At 38.2% G+C, this 21,321-nt stretch overlaps 1 protein-coding gene across 1 annotated transcript; it reads right to left on the minus strand.

The window, feature by feature from the left end:
• Positions 1 to 459: 459 nt before the first annotated feature.
• Positions 460 to 15,305, minus strand: CCDC196 (coiled-coil domain containing 196). The gene is given in 11 exon segments (XM_027571531.2): positions 460 to 652; positions 1,243 to 1,299; positions 7,373 to 7,514; positions 7,888 to 7,947; positions 8,484 to 8,567; positions 8,767 to 8,844; positions 10,501 to 10,551; positions 11,246 to 11,342; positions 12,631 to 12,783; positions 12,885 to 13,141; positions 15,277 to 15,305. Coding segments are annotated over 10 exon segments (894 nt in total). The 5' UTR covers positions 12,935 to 13,141; positions 15,277 to 15,305; the 3' UTR covers positions 460 to 530.
• Between the last annotated feature and the right edge of the window lie 6,016 nt (positions 15,306 to 21,321).

Genomic DNA, 21,321 nt, shown 5'->3' on the forward strand with positions numbered 1-21,321 from the left:
AAGAGGCCACGGTAATCTAGGCAGGAAAAATGGCTTGAACTAAAACAGTAGTAGGTCGAAGATAGGAAGGTAGAAGGTATTCAAGGAAAAGATAAGTAGGAGACAGAATCATCAGGGCAGGTGGACAGGGCAGAGAGAGTAAGAGAGTGAGAGAGTAAGAGAACTGTATAGCTTATAATTTTCCTTATTTTGTGCCTACTTTTGCTTATATGCTAGTGATGGATCTGCCCAGAATGAAACATTTCAAAGGTGGAGGGGAACAGCCTTTTAGGCTCGTTAACAATATACAATGTGGTTTGACTCCACTCATTTCAAAATCAAGAGCTATCAAAATAATCAGAGACTGTTTTACAATCCCTAAATGACAAAATTCCTGACATACTTAAGGTCAAGCATCTAACCTGCATTTAAACCCAATTTGGTGGGGACATGGTAAACAGCACTAAAGCAAAGGTTTGAGAGATTTTAATTAACACAAATGGCTGTGCCTAGACTTTAAATCTGTCCAAAGCAAATGGAGTAAAAGCCTTCTAATCCTTCAGAGCTTCATCTGGCAGTGACCTCAGAAACAAGAGCTTCCCTCCTACATCATCAAAGTGACTTCCTTTAGTTCCTTGTTGTTCTGTGTAGGTCTTTGATTCAAGAATTCTTTACAACATAGAGGAGGAAAAAAAAAACAAAAAACAGCTAAAACATCAAGTGCCCTGGCATTCACTCTGCAAATCCCCTAAAAATATTAAATTAGAATGTACTTTAAAAAATAAATTCCAGAGGTGCCTGGGTGGCTCAGTCGGTTAAGCATCTGCCTTTGGCTCAGGTCATGATCCCAGGGTCCTGAGATGGAGTCCCGAATTGGGCTCCTTGCTCAGTGGGAAGCCTGCTTCTCCCTCTCCCTCTGCCTCTCCTCCCTGCTCATGCTCTCTCTCTCTCTCTTTCTCAAATAAATAAATAAAGTAAAATAAATCCAGGGGCACCTGGGTGGCTCAGCTGGTTGAGCAGCTGACATTTGATTTTGGATCAGGTCATGATCTCAGGTCATGGGATCTAGTCCCATGTAGGGTTCCACACTCAGTGAGGAGTCTGTTTGGGATTCTCTCTCTCTCTCCCTCTCCTTCTGCCCTTCCACCCTCTCTTTCTCTGAGATAAATAAATCTTTAAATAAATTAAAAAATTCCAAAAATCTACACCCACTACCTATGCAAGCCTTTAAAATAATTTTGAAAATGAAAGTAATTCTTACCACATTAGATTCATTTTTGCTGGTAGTTGTTCTGCCTGTAGTTGTAGTACTTATAGTACCTGGTGGGAAACATTAGGAAAATAAGAGCTTGCTTTGAGGAAAAAAAAACAGAACAAAACAAAACCTGGTTTAATTTTGAGTTGCAAAGCTACTAACATTCATCACACATTACATACCATATCATTGCATCACTGTAGGAATGACTCTGGTATTAGCATTAATGTGGATTTTCTAACTGTTGTTTTAGAAGATAACTTCAAGCAGTATTTTTAAAGTTGGAATGGCAAACCTTTTTCAGCTAAGGGCTCATGTCTCACAGGTAGAAGAAAATCATTTGAGGATTATATGCAAGTAAAACAATTTTCTTTGAGAACCTATAAAACTGTACTTTTAATACAACTTTTAAATGAAGAAATGGGATGATAAATCATATATATATATGTGTGTGTATATATATATATCCTCAGATAACCCAGATACATATTCCATAAAAATGGCCAACTGTGGCTAGTGGAGAACAACAACAACAAAAAAGATAAAGGTGGGTGTGGGGCAAAAAAGAGGAGGCAGAGAGAATGACAAGCATAGGCTGAGATAGAAAAGGAGAAGGGAGCCAATAAAAAGGGGAAAAAGGAAGAGCTGGAGGGTGCAAAACGGGCTCTGTAGGGAGTTTGTCCTAGGTCAGGATTGCCAGGATACCCAGTTAAATTTAGATTTCAATAAAAAACCAAATAATTTGTAGTATAAGTATGTCCCATGAAATGTTTAGGACATACTTATACTAAAAAGTTAACTATCTGCAATTCAAATTTAACTGAGCATCCTCTTTCTATTTGCTAAATATGACAACCCAATCCTAACAATCCTGCCAAATTTCCTAAGTGTGTAATATAAAAAAACTTTGGAAGCTATTGTCACTCATTGAAATAATCATAATATTAATAAAGGTACAGTTTATGTTTTTCAACCTTCAGAATTTATATTTAGGAAAGAAGAATTTTATCCTCCCCCTGGGCTTCTGTGGGTTTTTTTTTTCTAAAGATTTTATTTATTTATTTGTCTCAGAGAGAGAGAGCACAAGCATGGGGAGCGGCAGGCAGAGGAAGAAACAGGCTCCCCGCAGAGCAGGGAGCCCAATGCGGGGCTTGATCCCAGGACCCTGGGATCATAACCCTGAGCTGAAGGCAGACACTTAACCATCTGAGCCACCCAGGCATCCCTCTGTGGGGTTTTATAGGAAGTAAAAAAACGACTTAGTTTAGAAATTAACTTCATAACCTACTATTAGTTACTATAGTAACTACTACATAGTACTACAAACCATAAACCTAACTTTGACATTCAAAAAGTTCAGGTTGCCTCAAAGCTTTAAAAAGCCTGTATTCGAGAGCATTACTATTTATCAAGGACCCAGATTCAAGTTAACTGTGGGTTTCCACCCCTGCCTTTCAGCCTTTTAACTTAACACTACTATTTTCCTTTCAGCAGCACCTACTGAAGTGTATTTCAGCCATCAGGAAGAGTCATACTAAAGTGAAGTAAAGGTTAAAGCCAGGAAGAATGACTTGCTTTGGGAAAGGAGGGAGTTAGAGAATAAATAAGGTCTCAAGAATATCCATTTCCCACCTCACCGGGCTTTCATCTGAATTTTTAAGTGTAGCAAAATAATCACATCCAACCTTCAGCTTCTTCTCAAAAGACCTCAAAAAAATGCCAAGAGGATGAGTTTGGTGGGGGACGGGGAGGGGAGGAGGAAAACGAAGTGTCATAATCAAATGTCTTATCGTCAGTTACATTATTACCCGAGATAAACTTCTTCTTTAAACTACCGGCAGGCATGATGGGAAATTCAGCTGAATTTAAAGATTACTTCTTGCCTGTACTCTTTAAGGTAGGTGGATGCCAAAGGCCACAAACTGTTCTCTTGACTCTACAGAAGCCAGGGAAGGGCTGTTACACAGCCTGGGTCAAATTGTAATTTTACACTGGTGGGAAAGTAAATCCCTTCACATGTGACCCGTCCCCAGAAGGCAGGCACTCTGTGTAAAATGTTTTTCTCTTCTATAAGACTAGGTGAGGCAGTATGCCAAACAGATTAGACTGACAATGGTAATGCTATAACCAGGGGCTCAAGAGAATTTGCAAGTAGGGATTGCTTAAAGTGTAACAAACTAATATTAACACAATATTAATAATATTTTGCCAATCAAATAGTTCACACTACTGCAACACAGCCAACCAGCACACAGGACAGTTGATGCAGGAGGAAGGATTCTTGGCAAAGAGCAGTGGGAGAAACCTTTCCTTTACTTGGAAATGTGCAGAACAGAAGGACCTGTACCTGGATTTGCGGGGAGGTATGTCCAAAACTACATTTCACCCTTTAAGACAGGTTTGTGAAATTCAATTCTTTTGAGACTAGAGGAAAATGAACCGTATCTAGGGACATTATTAAGTTCTTAAATTTCAAAAAATCACCACCTTGTATAACTGTTCAACTCATTTTATAATTCAGTGTCCCGATTACCTGATTTATCTGTGGTGGAAAGAAATGGTATTAGGGATTGTGAAGGAATTGGACGGTTGGATGTTTTTGGGTGGAGGGAACTGTAGTTCAAGGAGTAGAATAACAGGTAAGGATTGTACAGCAAAATACTGAGTTTCGTAAGGTCTAACCAAGGCTGCCAGTAATACACCTCAGTGCAACAGAGCATGGCAGAAAACATCAAAAAATTTTTTTCATTTGATATATAAATGTAGCACATTTTGTCCTAAGGGTAATAGAAGACCAATCTCTCCCACAGTGTATCAGGGTTCCTGAATTACCACTATTTGTAGACTAGAAGCCTGGATGTGATTGGTGCCACCTATTGGGATAAATGCAGAATTACAAACTGTCAACCCATTTTGAATTGTTTTATTACGGACCAAATTACCCTTAGGGAGTATGAGTCTTCATTGGGAGTATTATACATTAAACAGTGATAAGTTTGGATTTAAATCATAGCCTTTAGAAGTGGAAGAGTCATGAGACATCCCATACTTCAACACTGCCATTTTCCGCACATTCTAGAAGGTGAGTTTTAGATACAGAATCAGAAGCCTGGCTTCTCTGAACTAGTTTCTTGTTTTATGATACCTACTCCACAGAGTCATCGTGAGCATTACACAAAACCACATGCTTTCAACATACTCTATAATATGTTTGGATTGCTTTAGGCAAAGAAAAAAACTGAAACTAAATGACTTGCCCAGGTTATTTAACTGTTCAGCTTCAGAATAAGGCCTGCAACTCATATATCTGACTCTACATGCAGTGCTTTTGCCATTAAAATACTGTTTCCAAAAATTTGATGGCAAGATGATTTTGAGTGGCAACTGAGATAAATTTAGGAGGTGCTAGAACACAGCATTAAACACTATGTAAATCACAGTGAAACAATTACTCCTTTTTCAATTCTTCAAATTTGATGGCCTCAAGGAGAAAGTTTCAGTTTGTTGCTGGTTTTCTCGAAAACTCTCTACATCTTGCTAATCTCACTTCCTAATAAAGATAAAACAGACCTCAGGCTTTAGCATCTGGTTAGAACATTAAAATTTTGTTTTTCAGTATCCTTATTAAGTTTACTTTCAATTATGGAAAGCTATATTGGTTTTTCATTGAAAACAGTAATATTAATTTTATTTTCCAGGGATGCATTTAAGAAATTAAAGAAGTCAATCTAAACAGAATGTATTGAAAACAACAGACCAGGTGACACAGAAGTTGGGAAACATGAGCACCACTAAACCACCTCCCTATCATATCACTGTTGGTAATGGTATCTTAAACATAATTACTTTAAAAATTCCTCTGTGAACAGCAACAACAAAAATTCCTCTGTGAAGAAAACTAATGCTTCTTTTGTTTTCTTTTCAATAATTAAACAAATGGGTCAAGATAACCAAAATCTAGGACTCAGATCCACCTAGGCTCAAACAAACCCAAAGATTTTGTATATGTGTGTGCTAGAAAATGAAACTGGCCTGTAATCAGTGTTCAGTGAATGCACAATCATAAAGCACGGGACCAGTGGGTCACACATGCCTGCGGCTACTTGCCTTGGTGGTAACTAGAAATTTAGTGCCCTGTCACTAAACTCTCCAGAAGCATAAGAGGAGAGAAGAGAAAAGAGAGTACTGATGTGTGGGCTGTCCTAAGTCCAAATTTCAAAGATCCTGTGTACTGGGAAAAAAGAAATCCCCTAAGGTGACTGAATCGAATGGAATCCTTCACTGTTTACTAATCTTGGCTTGATTTGAATCTGGAGCTAGAAGATTTTTAACTCCTTACTCTAAGATCCCTTGAGGTGAACCTTCAGCTAATTTTAAACCAAGGAAAACAAGGATCTGTCCTCCTTGTACCCTCCTCTCCTCCAGCTTTTTAAGTTATTCCTTAATGATTTATTATTGCTTCTGATTGTATTCTAGGTTCTTGTTTGAGAAGAAAATCTCAAGCTTTCTGCTGTCCAATTCTTATCAAAACAACAGTTAAAAGAAAAAATATAAGCGTGTGGAGGGGGGCGCCTGGTTGGCTCAGTCTATAGAGCATGTGACTCTTGATCTTGGGGTCGTAAGTTCAAGTCCCACATTGAGTGTAGAGATTACTTAAAAATAAACTCTTAAAAAAAAAAAGAAAAAATATAAGTGGAGCACTGGCTAAAGGATGGATGGCCGATCCACCCTTCTAGATTTTGTAAATTTTATATATGAGTCAAGTTAGACTGACAGTGCTATGTACCTGGACCAAATCATCTTGAACTGACCCATTGCTTTTTAAAATTTCAAATTAATATTTTTATTAGATTGTGCCAACAAAAAGATAAGAAACAACCTAGAATATTTAGATTCTGAATTCATTTTAGAAATATTATTGAAGACATTAGCTACTATAATACATATAGAATGTCCTGTCTCCATGGAGGAGAAATATCTCTCTGATCTCAGTACTAGTAAAAGCTATATTTCTTGAGCAATTGATTTATTATTATTTTGTGAACACCGTAAATCCATGTTTCTTTTTCTGGGAAATCCAGAACCAAATTTGAAGCCTACTTCTACCAACTATATAGTACTTTATTTATACATTTTCATGTATCTACGTGGCTTCAACTTATTTTTCCTTTGGCTTGATTTACTCATCTATTTATTTAATCTTATGTGCTGTGTGTGATTTTATCTGCTGTTCAAGCCCTTTATGGAATAAGATTGAGACGAAATTAGAGATATACAGGGGCACCTGGGTGGCTCAGTTGATTAAGTGTCTGCCTATGGCTCAGGTCATGATCCCAGGATCCTGGAATGGAGCCCTGCAATGTGCTCCCTGCTTAGCAGGGAATCTGCTTCTCCCCCTCCTCTCTACTCTTGCTCTCTCAAGCTCTGGAGCTCTCTCTCTCAAATGAATAAATTAAAATAAAATCTAAAAAAAAAAAGAATGAGAGATATACATACTGATACTGTTACTGATAAAATATTGCCATCCGCTAACCATGATTTCTCATTGAATGTGTTTTCTTTAAAATATAGATTTCAGATTCATAGATCCCTGAAAATTTAAGAACTCTTTCTTCTGCCCCTTGGAAGCCATTCCTTTATTTTTTTTATGGTAAACTATACAATTTCCTCTAACGATGCCATAAATTCTTTGGGGGCAAATGCTGAAAATCTCGGAGAAATATCTGGACTGGTGAAACTCACAACCATTGTCAGAAGTCTATGTCTTTGGCCTTCTGTTCTGAAGTAGCAGAGTCTATTCCAACAAAATTCATGAGATCAAACTACAATAATTCCTAGGAAAGGGGTGCAAGTGGGGAGGAAACTAATATTTTTTCAGGGGTCAACTTTGTACCAACTACGTATACTAAGTACATAATATGTAACTTAGTCTTTACAAAAGAAAATTTCATTTCCTCCAGAGGAATCCTTACTTTACAAGAGCTTCTGAGTAATAATAACAATAGTGATAAAATTTATTAGATCACTACTAACATTTAACTTACAGTGTGCCAGGCATTGTGTTGATCATAAGTAATGGAATTTTCACTGTAAAATAAAATAAAACCTCAAACTGTGTACCTATGATACTCCACCTACCTCGGGACCCAGGAAGATTAAAATATGCTTGCTTTGGTTCCAAATTCTGCTGTAAGTATAGGGATAATTTCAGGTCATTGGCCTTCTCGTAGTTCTTCAAGACTTCAATTCTCAGCTCAATCACTTTACCATTAAAGTCATTCTACAAGACAACATTTTCGCAACTACTCATACATTACTGGCTTCTCTAAAGCACCTGTAACCTCATCCTTTTTACTCAGAAGTTTAAAATCATCCCATCATGTCCAGTCTTTAAAGCTGGGCAGAAAGTATTTGTGATTTCCCCCCATTTCAAATAGAACAAAACCAAGACTATAGGGGGAAAAATGTATTTAAGTTATTCAATGTGAAGCTGGAGACAGGTCTCTGCAGCTATCTCTCCATGAAACATTTTCTTTTAGTATAATAATTGGTAATCCAGATGCGGGAATTGGGAAGAATATTATGAAACTAAAAGACTTTACATTATCTGAATGAAATTGTATCCCATGTTCAACTTTGGAAGATCTTAGTACCTGAAGGATGTTGGCTTGTTCCTTGGACCTGACCCACTCCATTTTCCTCTGTTGCTTTTCCTGGTGGAAGAAAGAGCCTCTGGGTGACAAAGTAAATTGAGATCAGAAATCAGTGTTCTCAATATGCTGCAAAGACTTTATAGCAAAAGCACAGTGTCATAGATTCACTAATAAATTGGTTTCAACTCTTTAGTCCTTTTAGTAGGGCCTCACCTGTATAATTCATTGCTCCAAATACTAAAGGCTAAATTAATAGAATCATTTTCTCTAAAAAAGTTTGTTGTGGGAAGATTAGATTCTAGCATAATACTTATAAATAAATGTTCAAAAACAAATTAGCTATTATTTTGACATCACATAGTTATTGTTGAGTTGTCATTGTTGGTGTAGTTTCTCCTACTTTGCCCCCGCTAATGTGATTTCCCAGAAATTTGCAGTGTCACTGTAACTCAAATATAATATCCCAAGGGAACCAGATTTCCTATAAAATTTGTATCAGTTCAGAAGCACACTGTAGTTTAGACAGATGACTGCTACATTAAAAATGTTAATCTATCAGCTCTAAAAGCTACTACCGTTCAGAAAGATCACACTACCTTCCTTTTCTCCTTCACTTTCTCTGCACATGATGTCTCCAGTTCATTTTTGGTCTTCCTAGGTGATGAGGGGGTTTTGGGAACCTGGGATAAAAGAAGAGAGCTAAAGGAATAGAAGGTCCCAGAAAAGAAATGCAATGTCTCAGCGGTCAGTAAATCCAACATAACCTAAAGGCCCAAATCCTATCTGCCTACCCAAATTAGCCCTGATTGTCAACAGGCTGTTTCCAGCAATGTGGCATCAACAACCTTGAAATTCTAAAGTGCTATATAGTCCACTTGCCTTCCTGTCCTGCAAGTCTGCTTTGTTTTTTATCTGCAGGGCTTTTTGTTAACCACCAAGTTCTTCTGTGTCGAATGTCTGTAGAGAGACATTTTGGCAAAGCTTTAAATTAGTGGGAATTAGTGAGGGAAGTGGAAAACCAACATAAGTCAAAGCTTTTGGTTTCTGCCAGTCAGCAACTTGTCAGGGTTTGACATGAAAAGTGTACTACCAAATGGGGTTCAGAATGGAACAAGCCCTTCCATTTGGTCTTGAGTATACCTTATAATAATAAAACCTATTAACGTACACTTACTATATGCCATCACTACTGTAAGCTACTTACACATTACTTATTTACAATACTTTACTACATTATAAACTTTCTCATTTAACCCTCATAGGACTATTTTTATTTCCATTTTATAAATGAGAAAAGAGATTTGGAGAGGTTAAGTCATTTGTTTAGAAGAATTTGAACCAGACCTTGTGGACTCTGAAGCCTATGTTCTTAACCACTGGGCATACCATTCTCTCTCCATTTCTCACTGTCTAAAATTATGAGTAGGGGAAGCCAATCACAAGCTAATAAATGTGGACATCACTTACAAAAAATCTTTTGGGAGCTTTGGAGAAGCTGGATTTTGATAGAGGAATTGTGTTGGCACATTTCCTATCACAAGGACTCAAACACTCAAGAACTAAAACTGACAATTCATAGAACTGATTTGTAGCTGCCTCTGAGAAGTAGGACTAGATCTCAGGTCAAGATGCAGGGCTTGATGCTATCCTTATTATTTGTGGAAAGGCCAGATGAAAAAAACAGTCAGAAATCACACCATACACTGTTTATATCATTTATATTGCAAGACACAATCTGTTCTTCTAGTTTTATAGTCTGAAAAAGCACTCGGATCTCAAGGACTTAGTCCACAAAGGAATTTCCACCTCCCACATGGCTTCCCAGCAAAAGGCCCTATTATTGTTTTAAACAATGAAGTGATCATTGCAAAATCATAGGAGAATTAGAATTATATATTTATACATTCATTCTTTCAACTTACATTTATTGATTGTCTACTATGTTCCAAGCATTGTGCTACATGCTAGGGATTCAGAGATGAACAAAGCAATCAAGAAACTGGAGGAGGCTGTATTCCAGAGGGGGTCAGGGAGACAAGAAACAAGTAAAATAATAATAATAAAAAAGTAAAAATAATAAGCTTAATTATAAAGAGTGCTATGGAGGATATGAACAGGGTTCTATAATAGAAAGTAGGAGAGGGGTGCCCTATTTTAGATGGAGTAAACAAGGAGGGCCTCCCTGAGGAGGTGACATTTAAGCAGAGATCGGAAGGATGAGAATGAGTCAACCAAAAGAAAATAGTATTACAGGCCAGGGATAAAACAAGAGCAAAAGGCTTGTAGGAAAGTCTTGGCATGTTTGAGAATCCACAAGGAGGCCGGTGTGGTGGTTGCATAGAAAGTAAGGAGAGGACTTCTTTGAGAGGAGAGAGGTAGGCAATAGCCATATTTTGCCACAATAAGGAGCAGCTATAAATGGTTTCCATAAGGAAAGTGACATGATTTGATTGTTTCAAAAATATCACTTCGGCTTCTGTGCAAACAATGGATTGGAATGAGGCATGGGTGGAAGCAGGGACATGACAAATGAGAATGGGGACAAGAGGAAAGGGAAGTTCTTTTCATTAGGGTCTGTAAGATAATACTATCAAGAGATCCTTAGAGGCACACCTTGTTCCATAGCATCTCCATTTCCTTCCGAAGCATCTTGTTTTTCCTTTCCTGTTGGAGGGGGAAAAAAACCAAACAAACAGAAACGTGTTTGTCCAGTCATTAAAGTGAAGTTGGAAGAAATTATTAAGTGATGAGGGGAAAGAGGTGGGGATGCAGGTATATAGAAAACCATAGAGGAAGGCAATAAAAAAGTCTAGCCCAAAATCCAGGAACATGAGAGATGAGTTTGATGATGATGATAGTAAAAAATAATAACAATTTTGAATAATAACTATAATTATGATAATTGTAATATGATATCAACAGAAATGACTTCTTCACACAACACTTAAGATGTTCTGATCATACGGCAATTTCTCTGGGGTGCAGACCACTAATTTCTAATTTTTAAGATCCTTTACATTGTCGGTTTTTAAAAATCTTATGAATCTCCCAGAACAAATCATGTCTTTTATTTTACTTTGGTATTTTCTATTCTTTATGAAATATGAAGGGTTAGTATGCTTGTATTACTAACCCCTAGATGAAAAGTTTTTAAAAGCCAAAGAAATAGAATTTTTGCTAGTTAGTCCTGAGTCTGCCCAACATTTCATCTGATTCCTTTTTAGATCAAGGAGATATGAGTATCAGAGCCTTAGATGCTAGAGATGAGCTCTCTGTCTTTCCTTCCACATTTGATGATAGCAATTGAATTGAGACTTGTACAGGAGGCCATTCCTTGGAGTGTCCACCAACCTCTTACCAGATTCTGCTTCATCTCTTCTGCTTCCTTAATGAGCTCCATGACTGAGGATTCTTCATTCCCCTTCCCTGCCATGATCTGCCTCATGATCTGCAAACTGGAAGGAAGAGAAAGACATCACAAAACATAATACTTCCTAAAGAGTAATATTACTATTCTGTAAGCAGTCAGAAAGTACACTACCATGGGAACGAGATGGGTGTTAAAATCACAGGACTTTTGGAATTCCTTCTGGACATAGAAGATCTCTATAGGATAATTTCATCCCCAATCAACATTTGCCTCAGCTATGTCCTTTATAATGAATTCTGTGTTCAATAATGCTCAAAACTTAGTCTCCAGCAGCCAGTAAGGCTCTTCTTCACCCTTTCAGAAAAATGTTTTCGTGTATGGCTTTTGAAGTAGAAAGGATGATTTTGCCGGGTGAAGAAGGAGGTCAAAGAATCTGTTGTCTTCAGCATAAATCCCAGAATTATGCCCTACCTCATCTCTGTTTATATTGCTTCTTTATAAAAAAGACATTTGAGTTAGTTGGGAAAACCCCTTATATCCTTATGGTAGTTCCCAACATACAATCCAAGGCATCAAGAAGTTTCTAATAAAATCTGAATCAATACCAAGTAAGTCAAAGACTTACTTTATTCTTTAAAGGCATTAACTTATGTTTATGTTTATTATACTTTTTCCTCCTTAATTATAAGCAGAGAAGGAAACTTTGTGTTCTTTTACCCTAAGAGAAGTTTGTTTCTGCATTGTAAGCAGCTGGTGCTTAACCACAACTTTTTGCCTGGCTTTTGTTCTCCAAAAGTCTGAGCTCCCTGAGATGGTTACAGTAAGGGTAGAGAATGAAGGTAGAGTCATTAAGGTGAGATTATCTGAGACTAGAAAGGAAACAGAGTTGGTGGGTCTCAAGAACAGTGAGTGCCCTAGATAAGAGTTGAGATTTTTATCTGCCTAGTATATTTAGAGAAGCCAGACCCTAAATCCAGAGGACTCCTAGGCCCAGAAGTTTTTTTCTATTTCACTGCTTGGCATGAGAAGAACAGAGTCATCTAACCTAAAGTGATTCCACAAACATGAATAAGGAGCTATCAGTGTAACCATGATAGACTGAAATACTAAAGGCTCTTTTCAGTTTCTTAGGTGGACATCTTATGGAAGAAGAGTAATAACTGTAGCCCCTTGATATGAGGGCTGAATCATATTTAATTTTACTAAAATAAAGCAAAGGATTACTTTCCACTGATTTTGTGGTTACAAATTCTTTATCTACTATGGCTAAATGTCTAAATCTTTTTAAAAATGTAAATAATCATTGTTAATCCTCTGGATTAAAGTTCTCCAGCCTTTTCCCCTCTAGGAAATCCTGAGTAGAGAGCCTTTACCTTCTTTGTTTTTCCTCTAAGTTAGACATCAACTTCTGGAATAAGAGATTGTTCTTATCTTCAAGAGGTTTTAGCATCTCTAGCAGTTCCTGCTTCCTTAGCTTTAAGTCCTCATTCAATTCCTTCAAGTAGTTGTCATCTATTTTGGAACATCTGTGGGAAAAATAATATTTACCTTTAGCCTAAGTTAATAATAGAGACCATACTTTTCCCTCTAGATAGTTACCACTTGGCATCTTCTGTCCATGACTCACCTTGTTTTTGAGGGCAAGTAAGATCCTGAAGGGTTTGAATCACTTGTCATCTTGAAGAGAAATTTCTACTCTTAAGGATAGAGAGGTCTTCTTGGAAGTATGTGCCTTCTTGCTCCATTCAGTTAAGTCATCATTTTTCTGTTGCTGTTCTTGAAACTCCTGTTGCATTGGACTGATTTTAGCTACAGCTTGAGTCACAATGGCCCTAAGACCACAGAATCAACAGGTCTTTGAAGTATCTTCAACATCAATGACAGCTTGATGAATGAAAATACTATTAGATACATCTGATTAATTCTTCCTTAGCTTTAACCAATGCCCAATATTTTATTCTGTAGTCTTTGAATGGGATAGAATCAGAACGTATCTATATTATGGAATTCCTAGAAAATGGTGGCTGGTCAAAATTAATTCATGAACACTGTCTTCCATGGCAATTAACCTACATGAAATGTCTACTACCTGTAGGGCACAGTGCCAGATTCTGTAAGGAAAAGATAAATAAAGCATCTACCTTCTGAGGGTCTTAGGAGAAGGAGAGAAAACCTCTAAGAGACATTTTTGAAAAATAGAGGCCAAACTGGCAAATATAAGGAATGGGTATAATATTGAGTAATGAGCCAATTGTCATTATTTTCCTGTCTTTACAACTTGATATATTACAGTGGCAAGGAAGAATAATATTGGGCACATAGCAAGAGAATATAATTTGTGAAAAATCCATACTATCAAGTATGTCCTTCCACAGCCAGGCTTTTTCCTGAGAGGCTGTAATTCTACACTTACCTCCAGATTCTGATTCTGCCCCCATTCTTCTCTCCTTACTAGAACCACATTTCTCCTAGACCCTAAGATCTTCTATCTTCACCTATGTAACTTAGTGAGCAGAAAATAACTCAAAGAGTTACACAATTGTTTCTTCATGCCCTTTAAAAACAGTTTTAGGGCAGTATTTTTAGTGAGGCTCTCAAATGTGAATTAAGTCATGTCAATTTCAAGTATTAACTGGGCATTTCTAGGCATCTTCTAAGGGCATCCTCCAACGAAACTTAACCTCTTCCTGTTTTGGGAAACCTTAAAGGCCGACTATTGTAGTGGAAATAGCACAAGATTTAGTTTGTCAGATCTTGGTTTGAATCTTGGCTTCAATGTGAGAAGGGAGTTGACTGTGAGCAAGTTACCAAATTCTCTGAGCCTTAGGTCCCACTTTTGTAAAAATGAGAATGGTAAATAAAAAGATTGGAATGAGAATTAAATGTAATATTTAATGAAGATTCTGTCTCATGTCAGGTGGTCACTTTTTAGTGTGGTTTCAGTTGGTTTGGGTTTGGGGATTGTATAATGCCCTAAGTAATACAAAATACAAAAAAGCTGATTTATATGAGGCTAACGAAGCTTAAACTTCAGAGCACTTCATCTTTACAGACCTCTCTCAAAGGCCATGTACCTCATTTTATATCCACAATTTTGCATTCTTATTTAGAAGGAGAGAATTCCCCAAATTATATACACTTCAGGGTCCCAAAAACACCCTGGATCTGCCCCTGGTTGGATCTGATACATATCTCCTATAGCGAAACTTCTCTTTTTTTTTTTCAAAGATTTTATTTATTTATTTATTTGAGAGAGAGAGAATGAGAGACAGAGAGCATGAGAGGGAAGAGGGTCAGAGGGAGAAGCAGACTCCCTGCTGAGCAGGGAGCCCGATGTGGGACTCGATCCCAGGACTCCGGGATCATGACCTGAGCCGAAGGCAGTCGCTTAACCAACTGAGCCACCCAGGCGCCCAGCAAAACTTCTCTTTAGGCGGTCTCAACAAATACTTTTTCTAAAGCAATATGTGTCACTTGTAAGTTATGTATGATAGCTAGTGTAACATGACATTAAATTAGAACAGCCATATCAGCTGAAGCACAATGTAATTCACACTGGTTGTCCTGGGCGTTTCCATGAAAAGTTTGGGTTGAACGAGGGCGAGCAATCTCCACACAGTTAAAAGAAGGAACTAAGTGGACTAATTATAATTAGTTTGGGGACGCCTGGGTGGCTCAGTTGGTTAAGTGTCTGCCTTCAGCTCAGGTCATGATTCCAGGGTCCTGGGATCGAGTCCCACATTGGGCTCCCTGCTCAGCAGGGAGCCTGCTTCTCCCTCTGCCTGCCACTCCCCACCGCTTGTGCTCTCTCTCTCTCTGACAAACAAATAAATAAAATCTTTTAAAAATTATTATTATAATTAGTTTTTTAGACTGTAGATATAGGTGGTAGCAAATAGAAAACAAAAATGGCATTGATACTAAAGCATGGCCTCTTTAAATTTCAGTCTTGACATTTGGTTGGCAGAATAATGTTAGAATTTTAAAACACTTGGTGAGCACACAGCATGCCAACTCACCTTCCTTTGTGTCCTTGCTTGCAAATGATTGTTCGGAGAAGAACATTTGCTATTCTGATGTGCTCTTTTCTGTAGCCAATCAGCACCTTTCTTTCCCTAACATTCCAATGCCTGTTTCTTCAGCTTGGAATATGACTTTCAAGAAGAGTATTTGTCTTGTAATAATGTATACAGCCTTTATAATAAAGAACTTAAAATCAACTAGTATTGAATAGGGATAATTGATAGACTACATTATTTCTGGGACAGAGGTAGGGAGGGTGAAGGTATAGATGACCATCCAAAGTGGAAAGTTGGGGGGCACTTGGGTGGCTCAGTCGGTCAAGTGTCCACCTTAAGCTCAGTTCATGATCCCAGGATCCTGGGATAGAGCCCCACGTGGGGCCTGCTGCTCTGCCTGTTTGTGGGTGTGCGCTCTTTCTCTCTCTCCCTGTCAAATAAATAAAATCTTTATTAAAAAAAAAAAAAAAGAAGTGGAAAGGAGGGAAGTTGAACACTGATTTTTCCTGCAGTAGAAAGTTAGGTCATCTGTTGATTGAGGAAACATGGTGGAAAACTTGGGAAGAGCAATGACTTGAGGTTTGGAATAGCACCTGAGCAGTGAAAAAGAAAGCCAACCAGGCAAGAGTAAAAGGATCGCCAAGTAGTGCTAAAGGTCAAGGTGAGTTTTGGAGTTGCAGATTTGTCATGGCATGAATCAGCAGTTATACAATTTCTCCAGCAGTCCTTGGCAAGCTAGAAGCAATAGTAGGGAGAACAGATGGTTGTTTGACTCTGAGCCGCGACTTGGCAGAATGGATAAGCAGAAGTTCAAGGAGTAAGGGGGCTGAGCATGCTGGTAAGAGGATCCATCAAGGAGAGGGTGGATCATGGCGTTCCAACTATGCAGGGAGGAAAATGAAGAGCTGGTGGCTAAGAGGGGAAACCAGGAAGGGGTTGAATTTAAGGAGTCTAAGGTAGAAGAACAGGAGGTTATGGTCAGCGAACATACTTCTTACGAAATAGCTTGTGGAAACTCACCAATGTTTAGATCAACTCATAAGTTAAGCAAGTCATAAGTTTTTTTTTTTCTGCAGTAAACATGGTTTCTTTGTCACTGCATAATATCCACTGAAATTCATATGGTACCTCAAAATAGCCCTATAACAAGCTATTCACGATGACCTCATCCAACATTATAGCATTTGATTTTAGTATCTGTTAAGAAAAAGCGTGATTGCTCTATAATTAGAGAACTCAGAACAGTAGCATTTTAGTGTTGTTTTACCAGTGAAAAAATCAGATTAGTCTAATTAAGCCAGGTCTCCAAGAGTAGAGGCAATTATTTTCATATTAAGGGAAAAAAAATGAGAGAGAGAGAAAGAAGCTTTCCTATCCTCCCCTCCCTCGGTTTTCGTTGTGGCAACAAAATTACAGAATTTTGTAATTTTGTTTCTTCAACTTGGAATATGACTTTCAAGAAGAGTATTTGTCTTGTAATAATGTATACAGGCTTTATAATAAAGAACTTAAAATCAAAAACTAGTATTGAATAGGGATAACTGACAGACTACATTATCTCTGGGACAGAGGTAGGGAGGATGAAGGTACCTCACCTTCTGGGAGGACCTTCTGGGCCGTTCTGACCCAGAGGCAGCTCAACCCTTAAAGACATTATGCAAATTCCATTAACTAAAATAAGGAAAGAAGTGCTGGCAAAATCATAAGCAAAACTCGTAGGCTTTTAAAGATCACCCACATCTCCCTGTGCTGGCTGTTAGAACCACTTTGTTGTCTGTTTGACCTCTTGATAGCTGTCCCAAGCTAGGCTGCATCTACATTTGGAGTGAATCCTGGTGGTTAGGAAGATTGAGATACATTTCAGGACTCTTGAATTCCCTGTGTTATTGTTGAGATCTTCTTGAAAGTGATGCATTACCTCGGTGTGTCCAGATACTTAGTACAACGGTCTACAAATTGAGGTATATGAACTTTCACAAAAGCATTTCAAGAAATGAGGAAATGAGGGTGGTTTTCAATGAGTCTTTTGCTGGATCCTCAGTTTCCACAGGTAGTCTTTACTAAAATGGATCTGCCTGCAAATACCCCTCGGCCACCTTCCCCATCTCCTTTTTCTTAATCACATTTTTCCCTCTTGTTAAGATGGAATACCTTTCAACCATCTGAAATCTTACTTGGGCGACTTGAAGTAAGAGAAACAATCTTACTTCAGTGATTTGCTCTGGGGATGTGTTTTAAAAACCTCTAGGGCATTAAACTAACCACAATTCAAAACGTTGGTGTTGGGGTTAAGAGAGAGAATGATTATTAATGACTGGATTACAAATTATTTTGCAGGTCAGGTGGTTTCCATTTCTTTGCTTTCAACAAAATGGAAGGATGACCTAATCAAATTGTCAGCTTAAATTTATTACAAATGAGATTTGACGATAAATTACTATATAGGTTTAGCTTATAATTCAGAAAGAGTTCAAAGATTTCAGTGACACTGCTATAACGAACACCTTCCATTCCTATCTACTTTTTTGTGTAAACAAATTTTCTCAGTGAGTAATGTATGCAAAGCAAATAGTATAAATAAAATTGATGCTGAAGCCTGTATTATTCTAGTGGTAATATTCACCTATAAATATGTGAACTCCACGGGGGGAGGGAACAGTCTACCCATCAATTAATATGAGCATTTCCAAAATAACTTGTTATACTTAAAATTATTTACAAAAAAAATATTTTTTCTTAGTTGTGTACTGCTAATAATTATAATGCTAATGCAATTCTGAAAAAATCTTAAGGTTACAGGAAATAAAAAAATAAAATTTCAGTGTTACATACATATTTTGCAGAGAAGTATGATAAAGTGATAAAAAAAAAAGTCTTGGGGCGCCTGGGTGGCTCAGTCGTTAAGCGTCTGCCTTCGGCTCAGGTCATGATCCCAGGGTCCTGGGATCGAGCCCCGCATCGGGCTCCCTGCTCCTTGGGAAGCCTGCCTCTCCCTCTGCCCCTCCCCCTGCTTGTGTTCCCTCTCTCGCTGTGCCTCTCTCTGTCAAATAAATAAATAAAATCTTCAAAAAAAAATACTTATAAAAAAAAAAGTCTTTGGGGGCACCTGAATGGCTCAGTCAGTTGAGCCCCCTGCCTTTGGCTCAGGTTATGATCCTAGGGTCCTGGGATCAAGCCCCAAGGCAGGCTCCCTGCTCAGCGGGGACTCTGCTTCTCCCTCTAACCCTCCCCCTTCTTGTGCTCTCTCTCTCTCTCTCGTTATCGCTCTCTCTCTCAAATAAATAAATAAAATCTTAAAAAACAACAACAACAGTCTTCCAAGCATAAAATACATTGCATTTGAATAAAATTCTGTGGGGGAAGTGGGATGGAAACTTGAGTTCAAGGAAAAAAAATATAAAAATTTTGACTGCTAAAGGGCTTATTGATGGTTTTAGATGTTATTGGATATGGGTGTTTAAGATTAACTACATACATTTTAAAGTGATATAAAAGTGATATAAAAGATTGATTTGAAAATGTCAATATTACAATATGCCAGAAATTATGTTTTCTTGTAACTGCCTAAACTTAGTGCTCTGGGGCAGTGGTTCTAGGCTCTGATGTACTTAAGAATCCCCTGAGAAACTTGTAAAATCTGCAGATTTCCAGGCTCATCCCCAGAGATTGCTACTCTATAGGTCTGCAGAATATGTGGTTTTAATAAGCATTCCCTGGTTATTCTGATGTGTGGTCTGTGGCCTGGCCTTGGAGAAATACCACTTCAAGATTTCTTCTCTGATCACAGTGCATCAGCAGAAAGCTACTTACTTGAGTTGTTTCTTTTTCTGGCCCATCTGTAGAACTGCCTCCTCTGAGTCATATTTTGTGTCACACCTTCACGTTTCACTTGGAGTGCCCTGAGAAAATGTTATGAAGTCTTCCTGCATTTGTAAAGAGAGTCATCCAAGACATCATTCCATCACCGACTCTCCCTGGCCACCACCCCTGCCCACAGGTTACCACAAATCATAAATTTCTTTCAGAATTTGGTACTAAAGAAAGTGTTGCGGGGCGCCTGGGTGGCTCAGTCATTAAGCATCTGCCTTCAGCTCAGGTCGTGATCCCAGGGTCCTAGGATCGAGCCCCACGTCAGGCTCCCTGCCCAGCAGGAAGCCTGCTTCTCCCTCTCCCACTCCCCCTGCTTGTGTTCCTGCTCTAGCTATCTCTCTCTCTGTCAAATAAATAAACAGAATCTTTAAAAATAAAAAAAAAAAAGTGTTGCTTCTTTGGGAAAATATTGGCATGTATTATCAGAGCAGTATCAGTAAACTAGTTTTGTTTTTCTTTTCTTCTGGTTTGCTAGGAATCTCAGAGATAATTTTGTGACTTTGGACAGTTGGGTCCTAATCTTTGCTTATGATCTTCTAACCTAATTAATATTTTTCTTGATCCTGATTTTTTAAATAAGTTTTTTCTTTTTTATGATTTTAATAAATCCCCTCTGATCCTTTCTAGAGAAGTATAAATAAGTAAACAAATGAGCAAAATTATTGTTTGTATACATGTTTTAAATATATGGTTAAAATAGATTGGAACCAAAAATGGTTTCTAGTTTTATTCATCTTTGTATGTATTTGTGTGTGTGCATGTGTGTGCATACATCTGTAAAGGACTTTGCTTGTGGATGTAGAGAATGGATTGATGGAATTTACTGTTACATTTTGGGTGTACTCAGTTGTAAGGCATATTGGAATTTCAGGTGCAAAGCTGGGTAAATGGAAGGTAGGACAGACTAGATGGACTTGAGGGGCTAGTAAGGTGCCCAGGCTTCAGTCCCATGAGGGGACTGTGGTACATTGCAAATAGGAAAAGTAGAATCTCTTAAAATGGAACAGTCTAACCAGTCAATAAGGAGATACAAGGTCCACAGAATTCACCTCAAAGAGGTCAAGACCCTATGGGCTGGTGATTATAAAAGATGCCAATATTCTTCCAAATACACCTTAATTTTTTTGACTGTCCTTACAAATAATGTTTAGTAGATGGCAAAAACTAGAAATATATATTCAAGAATCATTTATTTGTCTTATATCTTAAAAATCCTATTATATGTCCTAGACATGCCCAGCCTCAGGGTTATAGAGCCAAAGGAGACAAGATAACATCCTTGCTCTTTGGACTTTCCAGGTATAGAGCAGAATCTTGCAAGGGCTGCTATGGGTCTCCTTCTGTAAATGAGAAAAAATGTCCATCTTGGCAATAGGACCCCTCAGGTGCAAGCCCTGGCAGGGGAAGGGGATGAAAGCAGCCCCCACTTGCTTCTTTGGTGAGAGAGTCCTTATCAGGGCACACCTGCACAACTAGATGCAGAGTAGATGCCTTAAATGGAAGAAGCTGGCAGGATATGGGTGCTAAGAGTAAATGTGGAGTTCATTGCATGGTAGGGACTATGCAGGGATAAAGGGCAGCAGAGACATAGTCTATAGTGGGATGTGGGGATGGGGGCCACCACTCAGCTGCACCTGGAAATTCAAACCCATTCCTGCCAATTCTTTTTTTTTTTAAGATTTTATTTATTTATTTGAGAGAAAGAGACAGAGAGAGCATGAGCTGGGGGAGAGGCAGAAGCAGACTCCCCCCTGAGCAGGGAGCCCGATGCGGGGCTCTATGTGGGGCTCGTTTTGGGGCTCGATCCCAGGACCCTGGGATCATGACCTGAGCCGAAGGCAGATGTTTAAGCAACTGAGCCACCCAGGCACCCCCCATTCCTGCCAATTCTTAAATGACTTTCAAGAGAAAGTGGAAATCTGGGTTTTTATGTGACCTTTTGACTTTAAATGCTGTACAGACCAACTGACACATTCATGGACTTCATCTGACTTGCAGACTACCATTTTGGAACTTGAATTAAAGATAAATCAATCCATTTTTTTCTGGAGTAAGATTTTTTTTTTTTGCTTTTGTTTTTGTTTTTCTTCCCTGCATTTAAATGATCATTTTTGAAGAGACATTTAAATACAGATAATTCAAGCAGTGCTTTTGCTTAAATTACATGAAATGTCA

The sequence above is a fragment of the Zalophus californianus genome, chromosome 6 (assembly GCF_009762305.2).
Source record: "Zalophus californianus isolate mZalCal1 chromosome 6, mZalCal1.pri.v2, whole genome shotgun sequence".
In the NCBI taxonomy this organism is placed as follows: Eukaryota; Metazoa; Chordata; class Mammalia; order Carnivora; family Otariidae; genus Zalophus; species Zalophus californianus.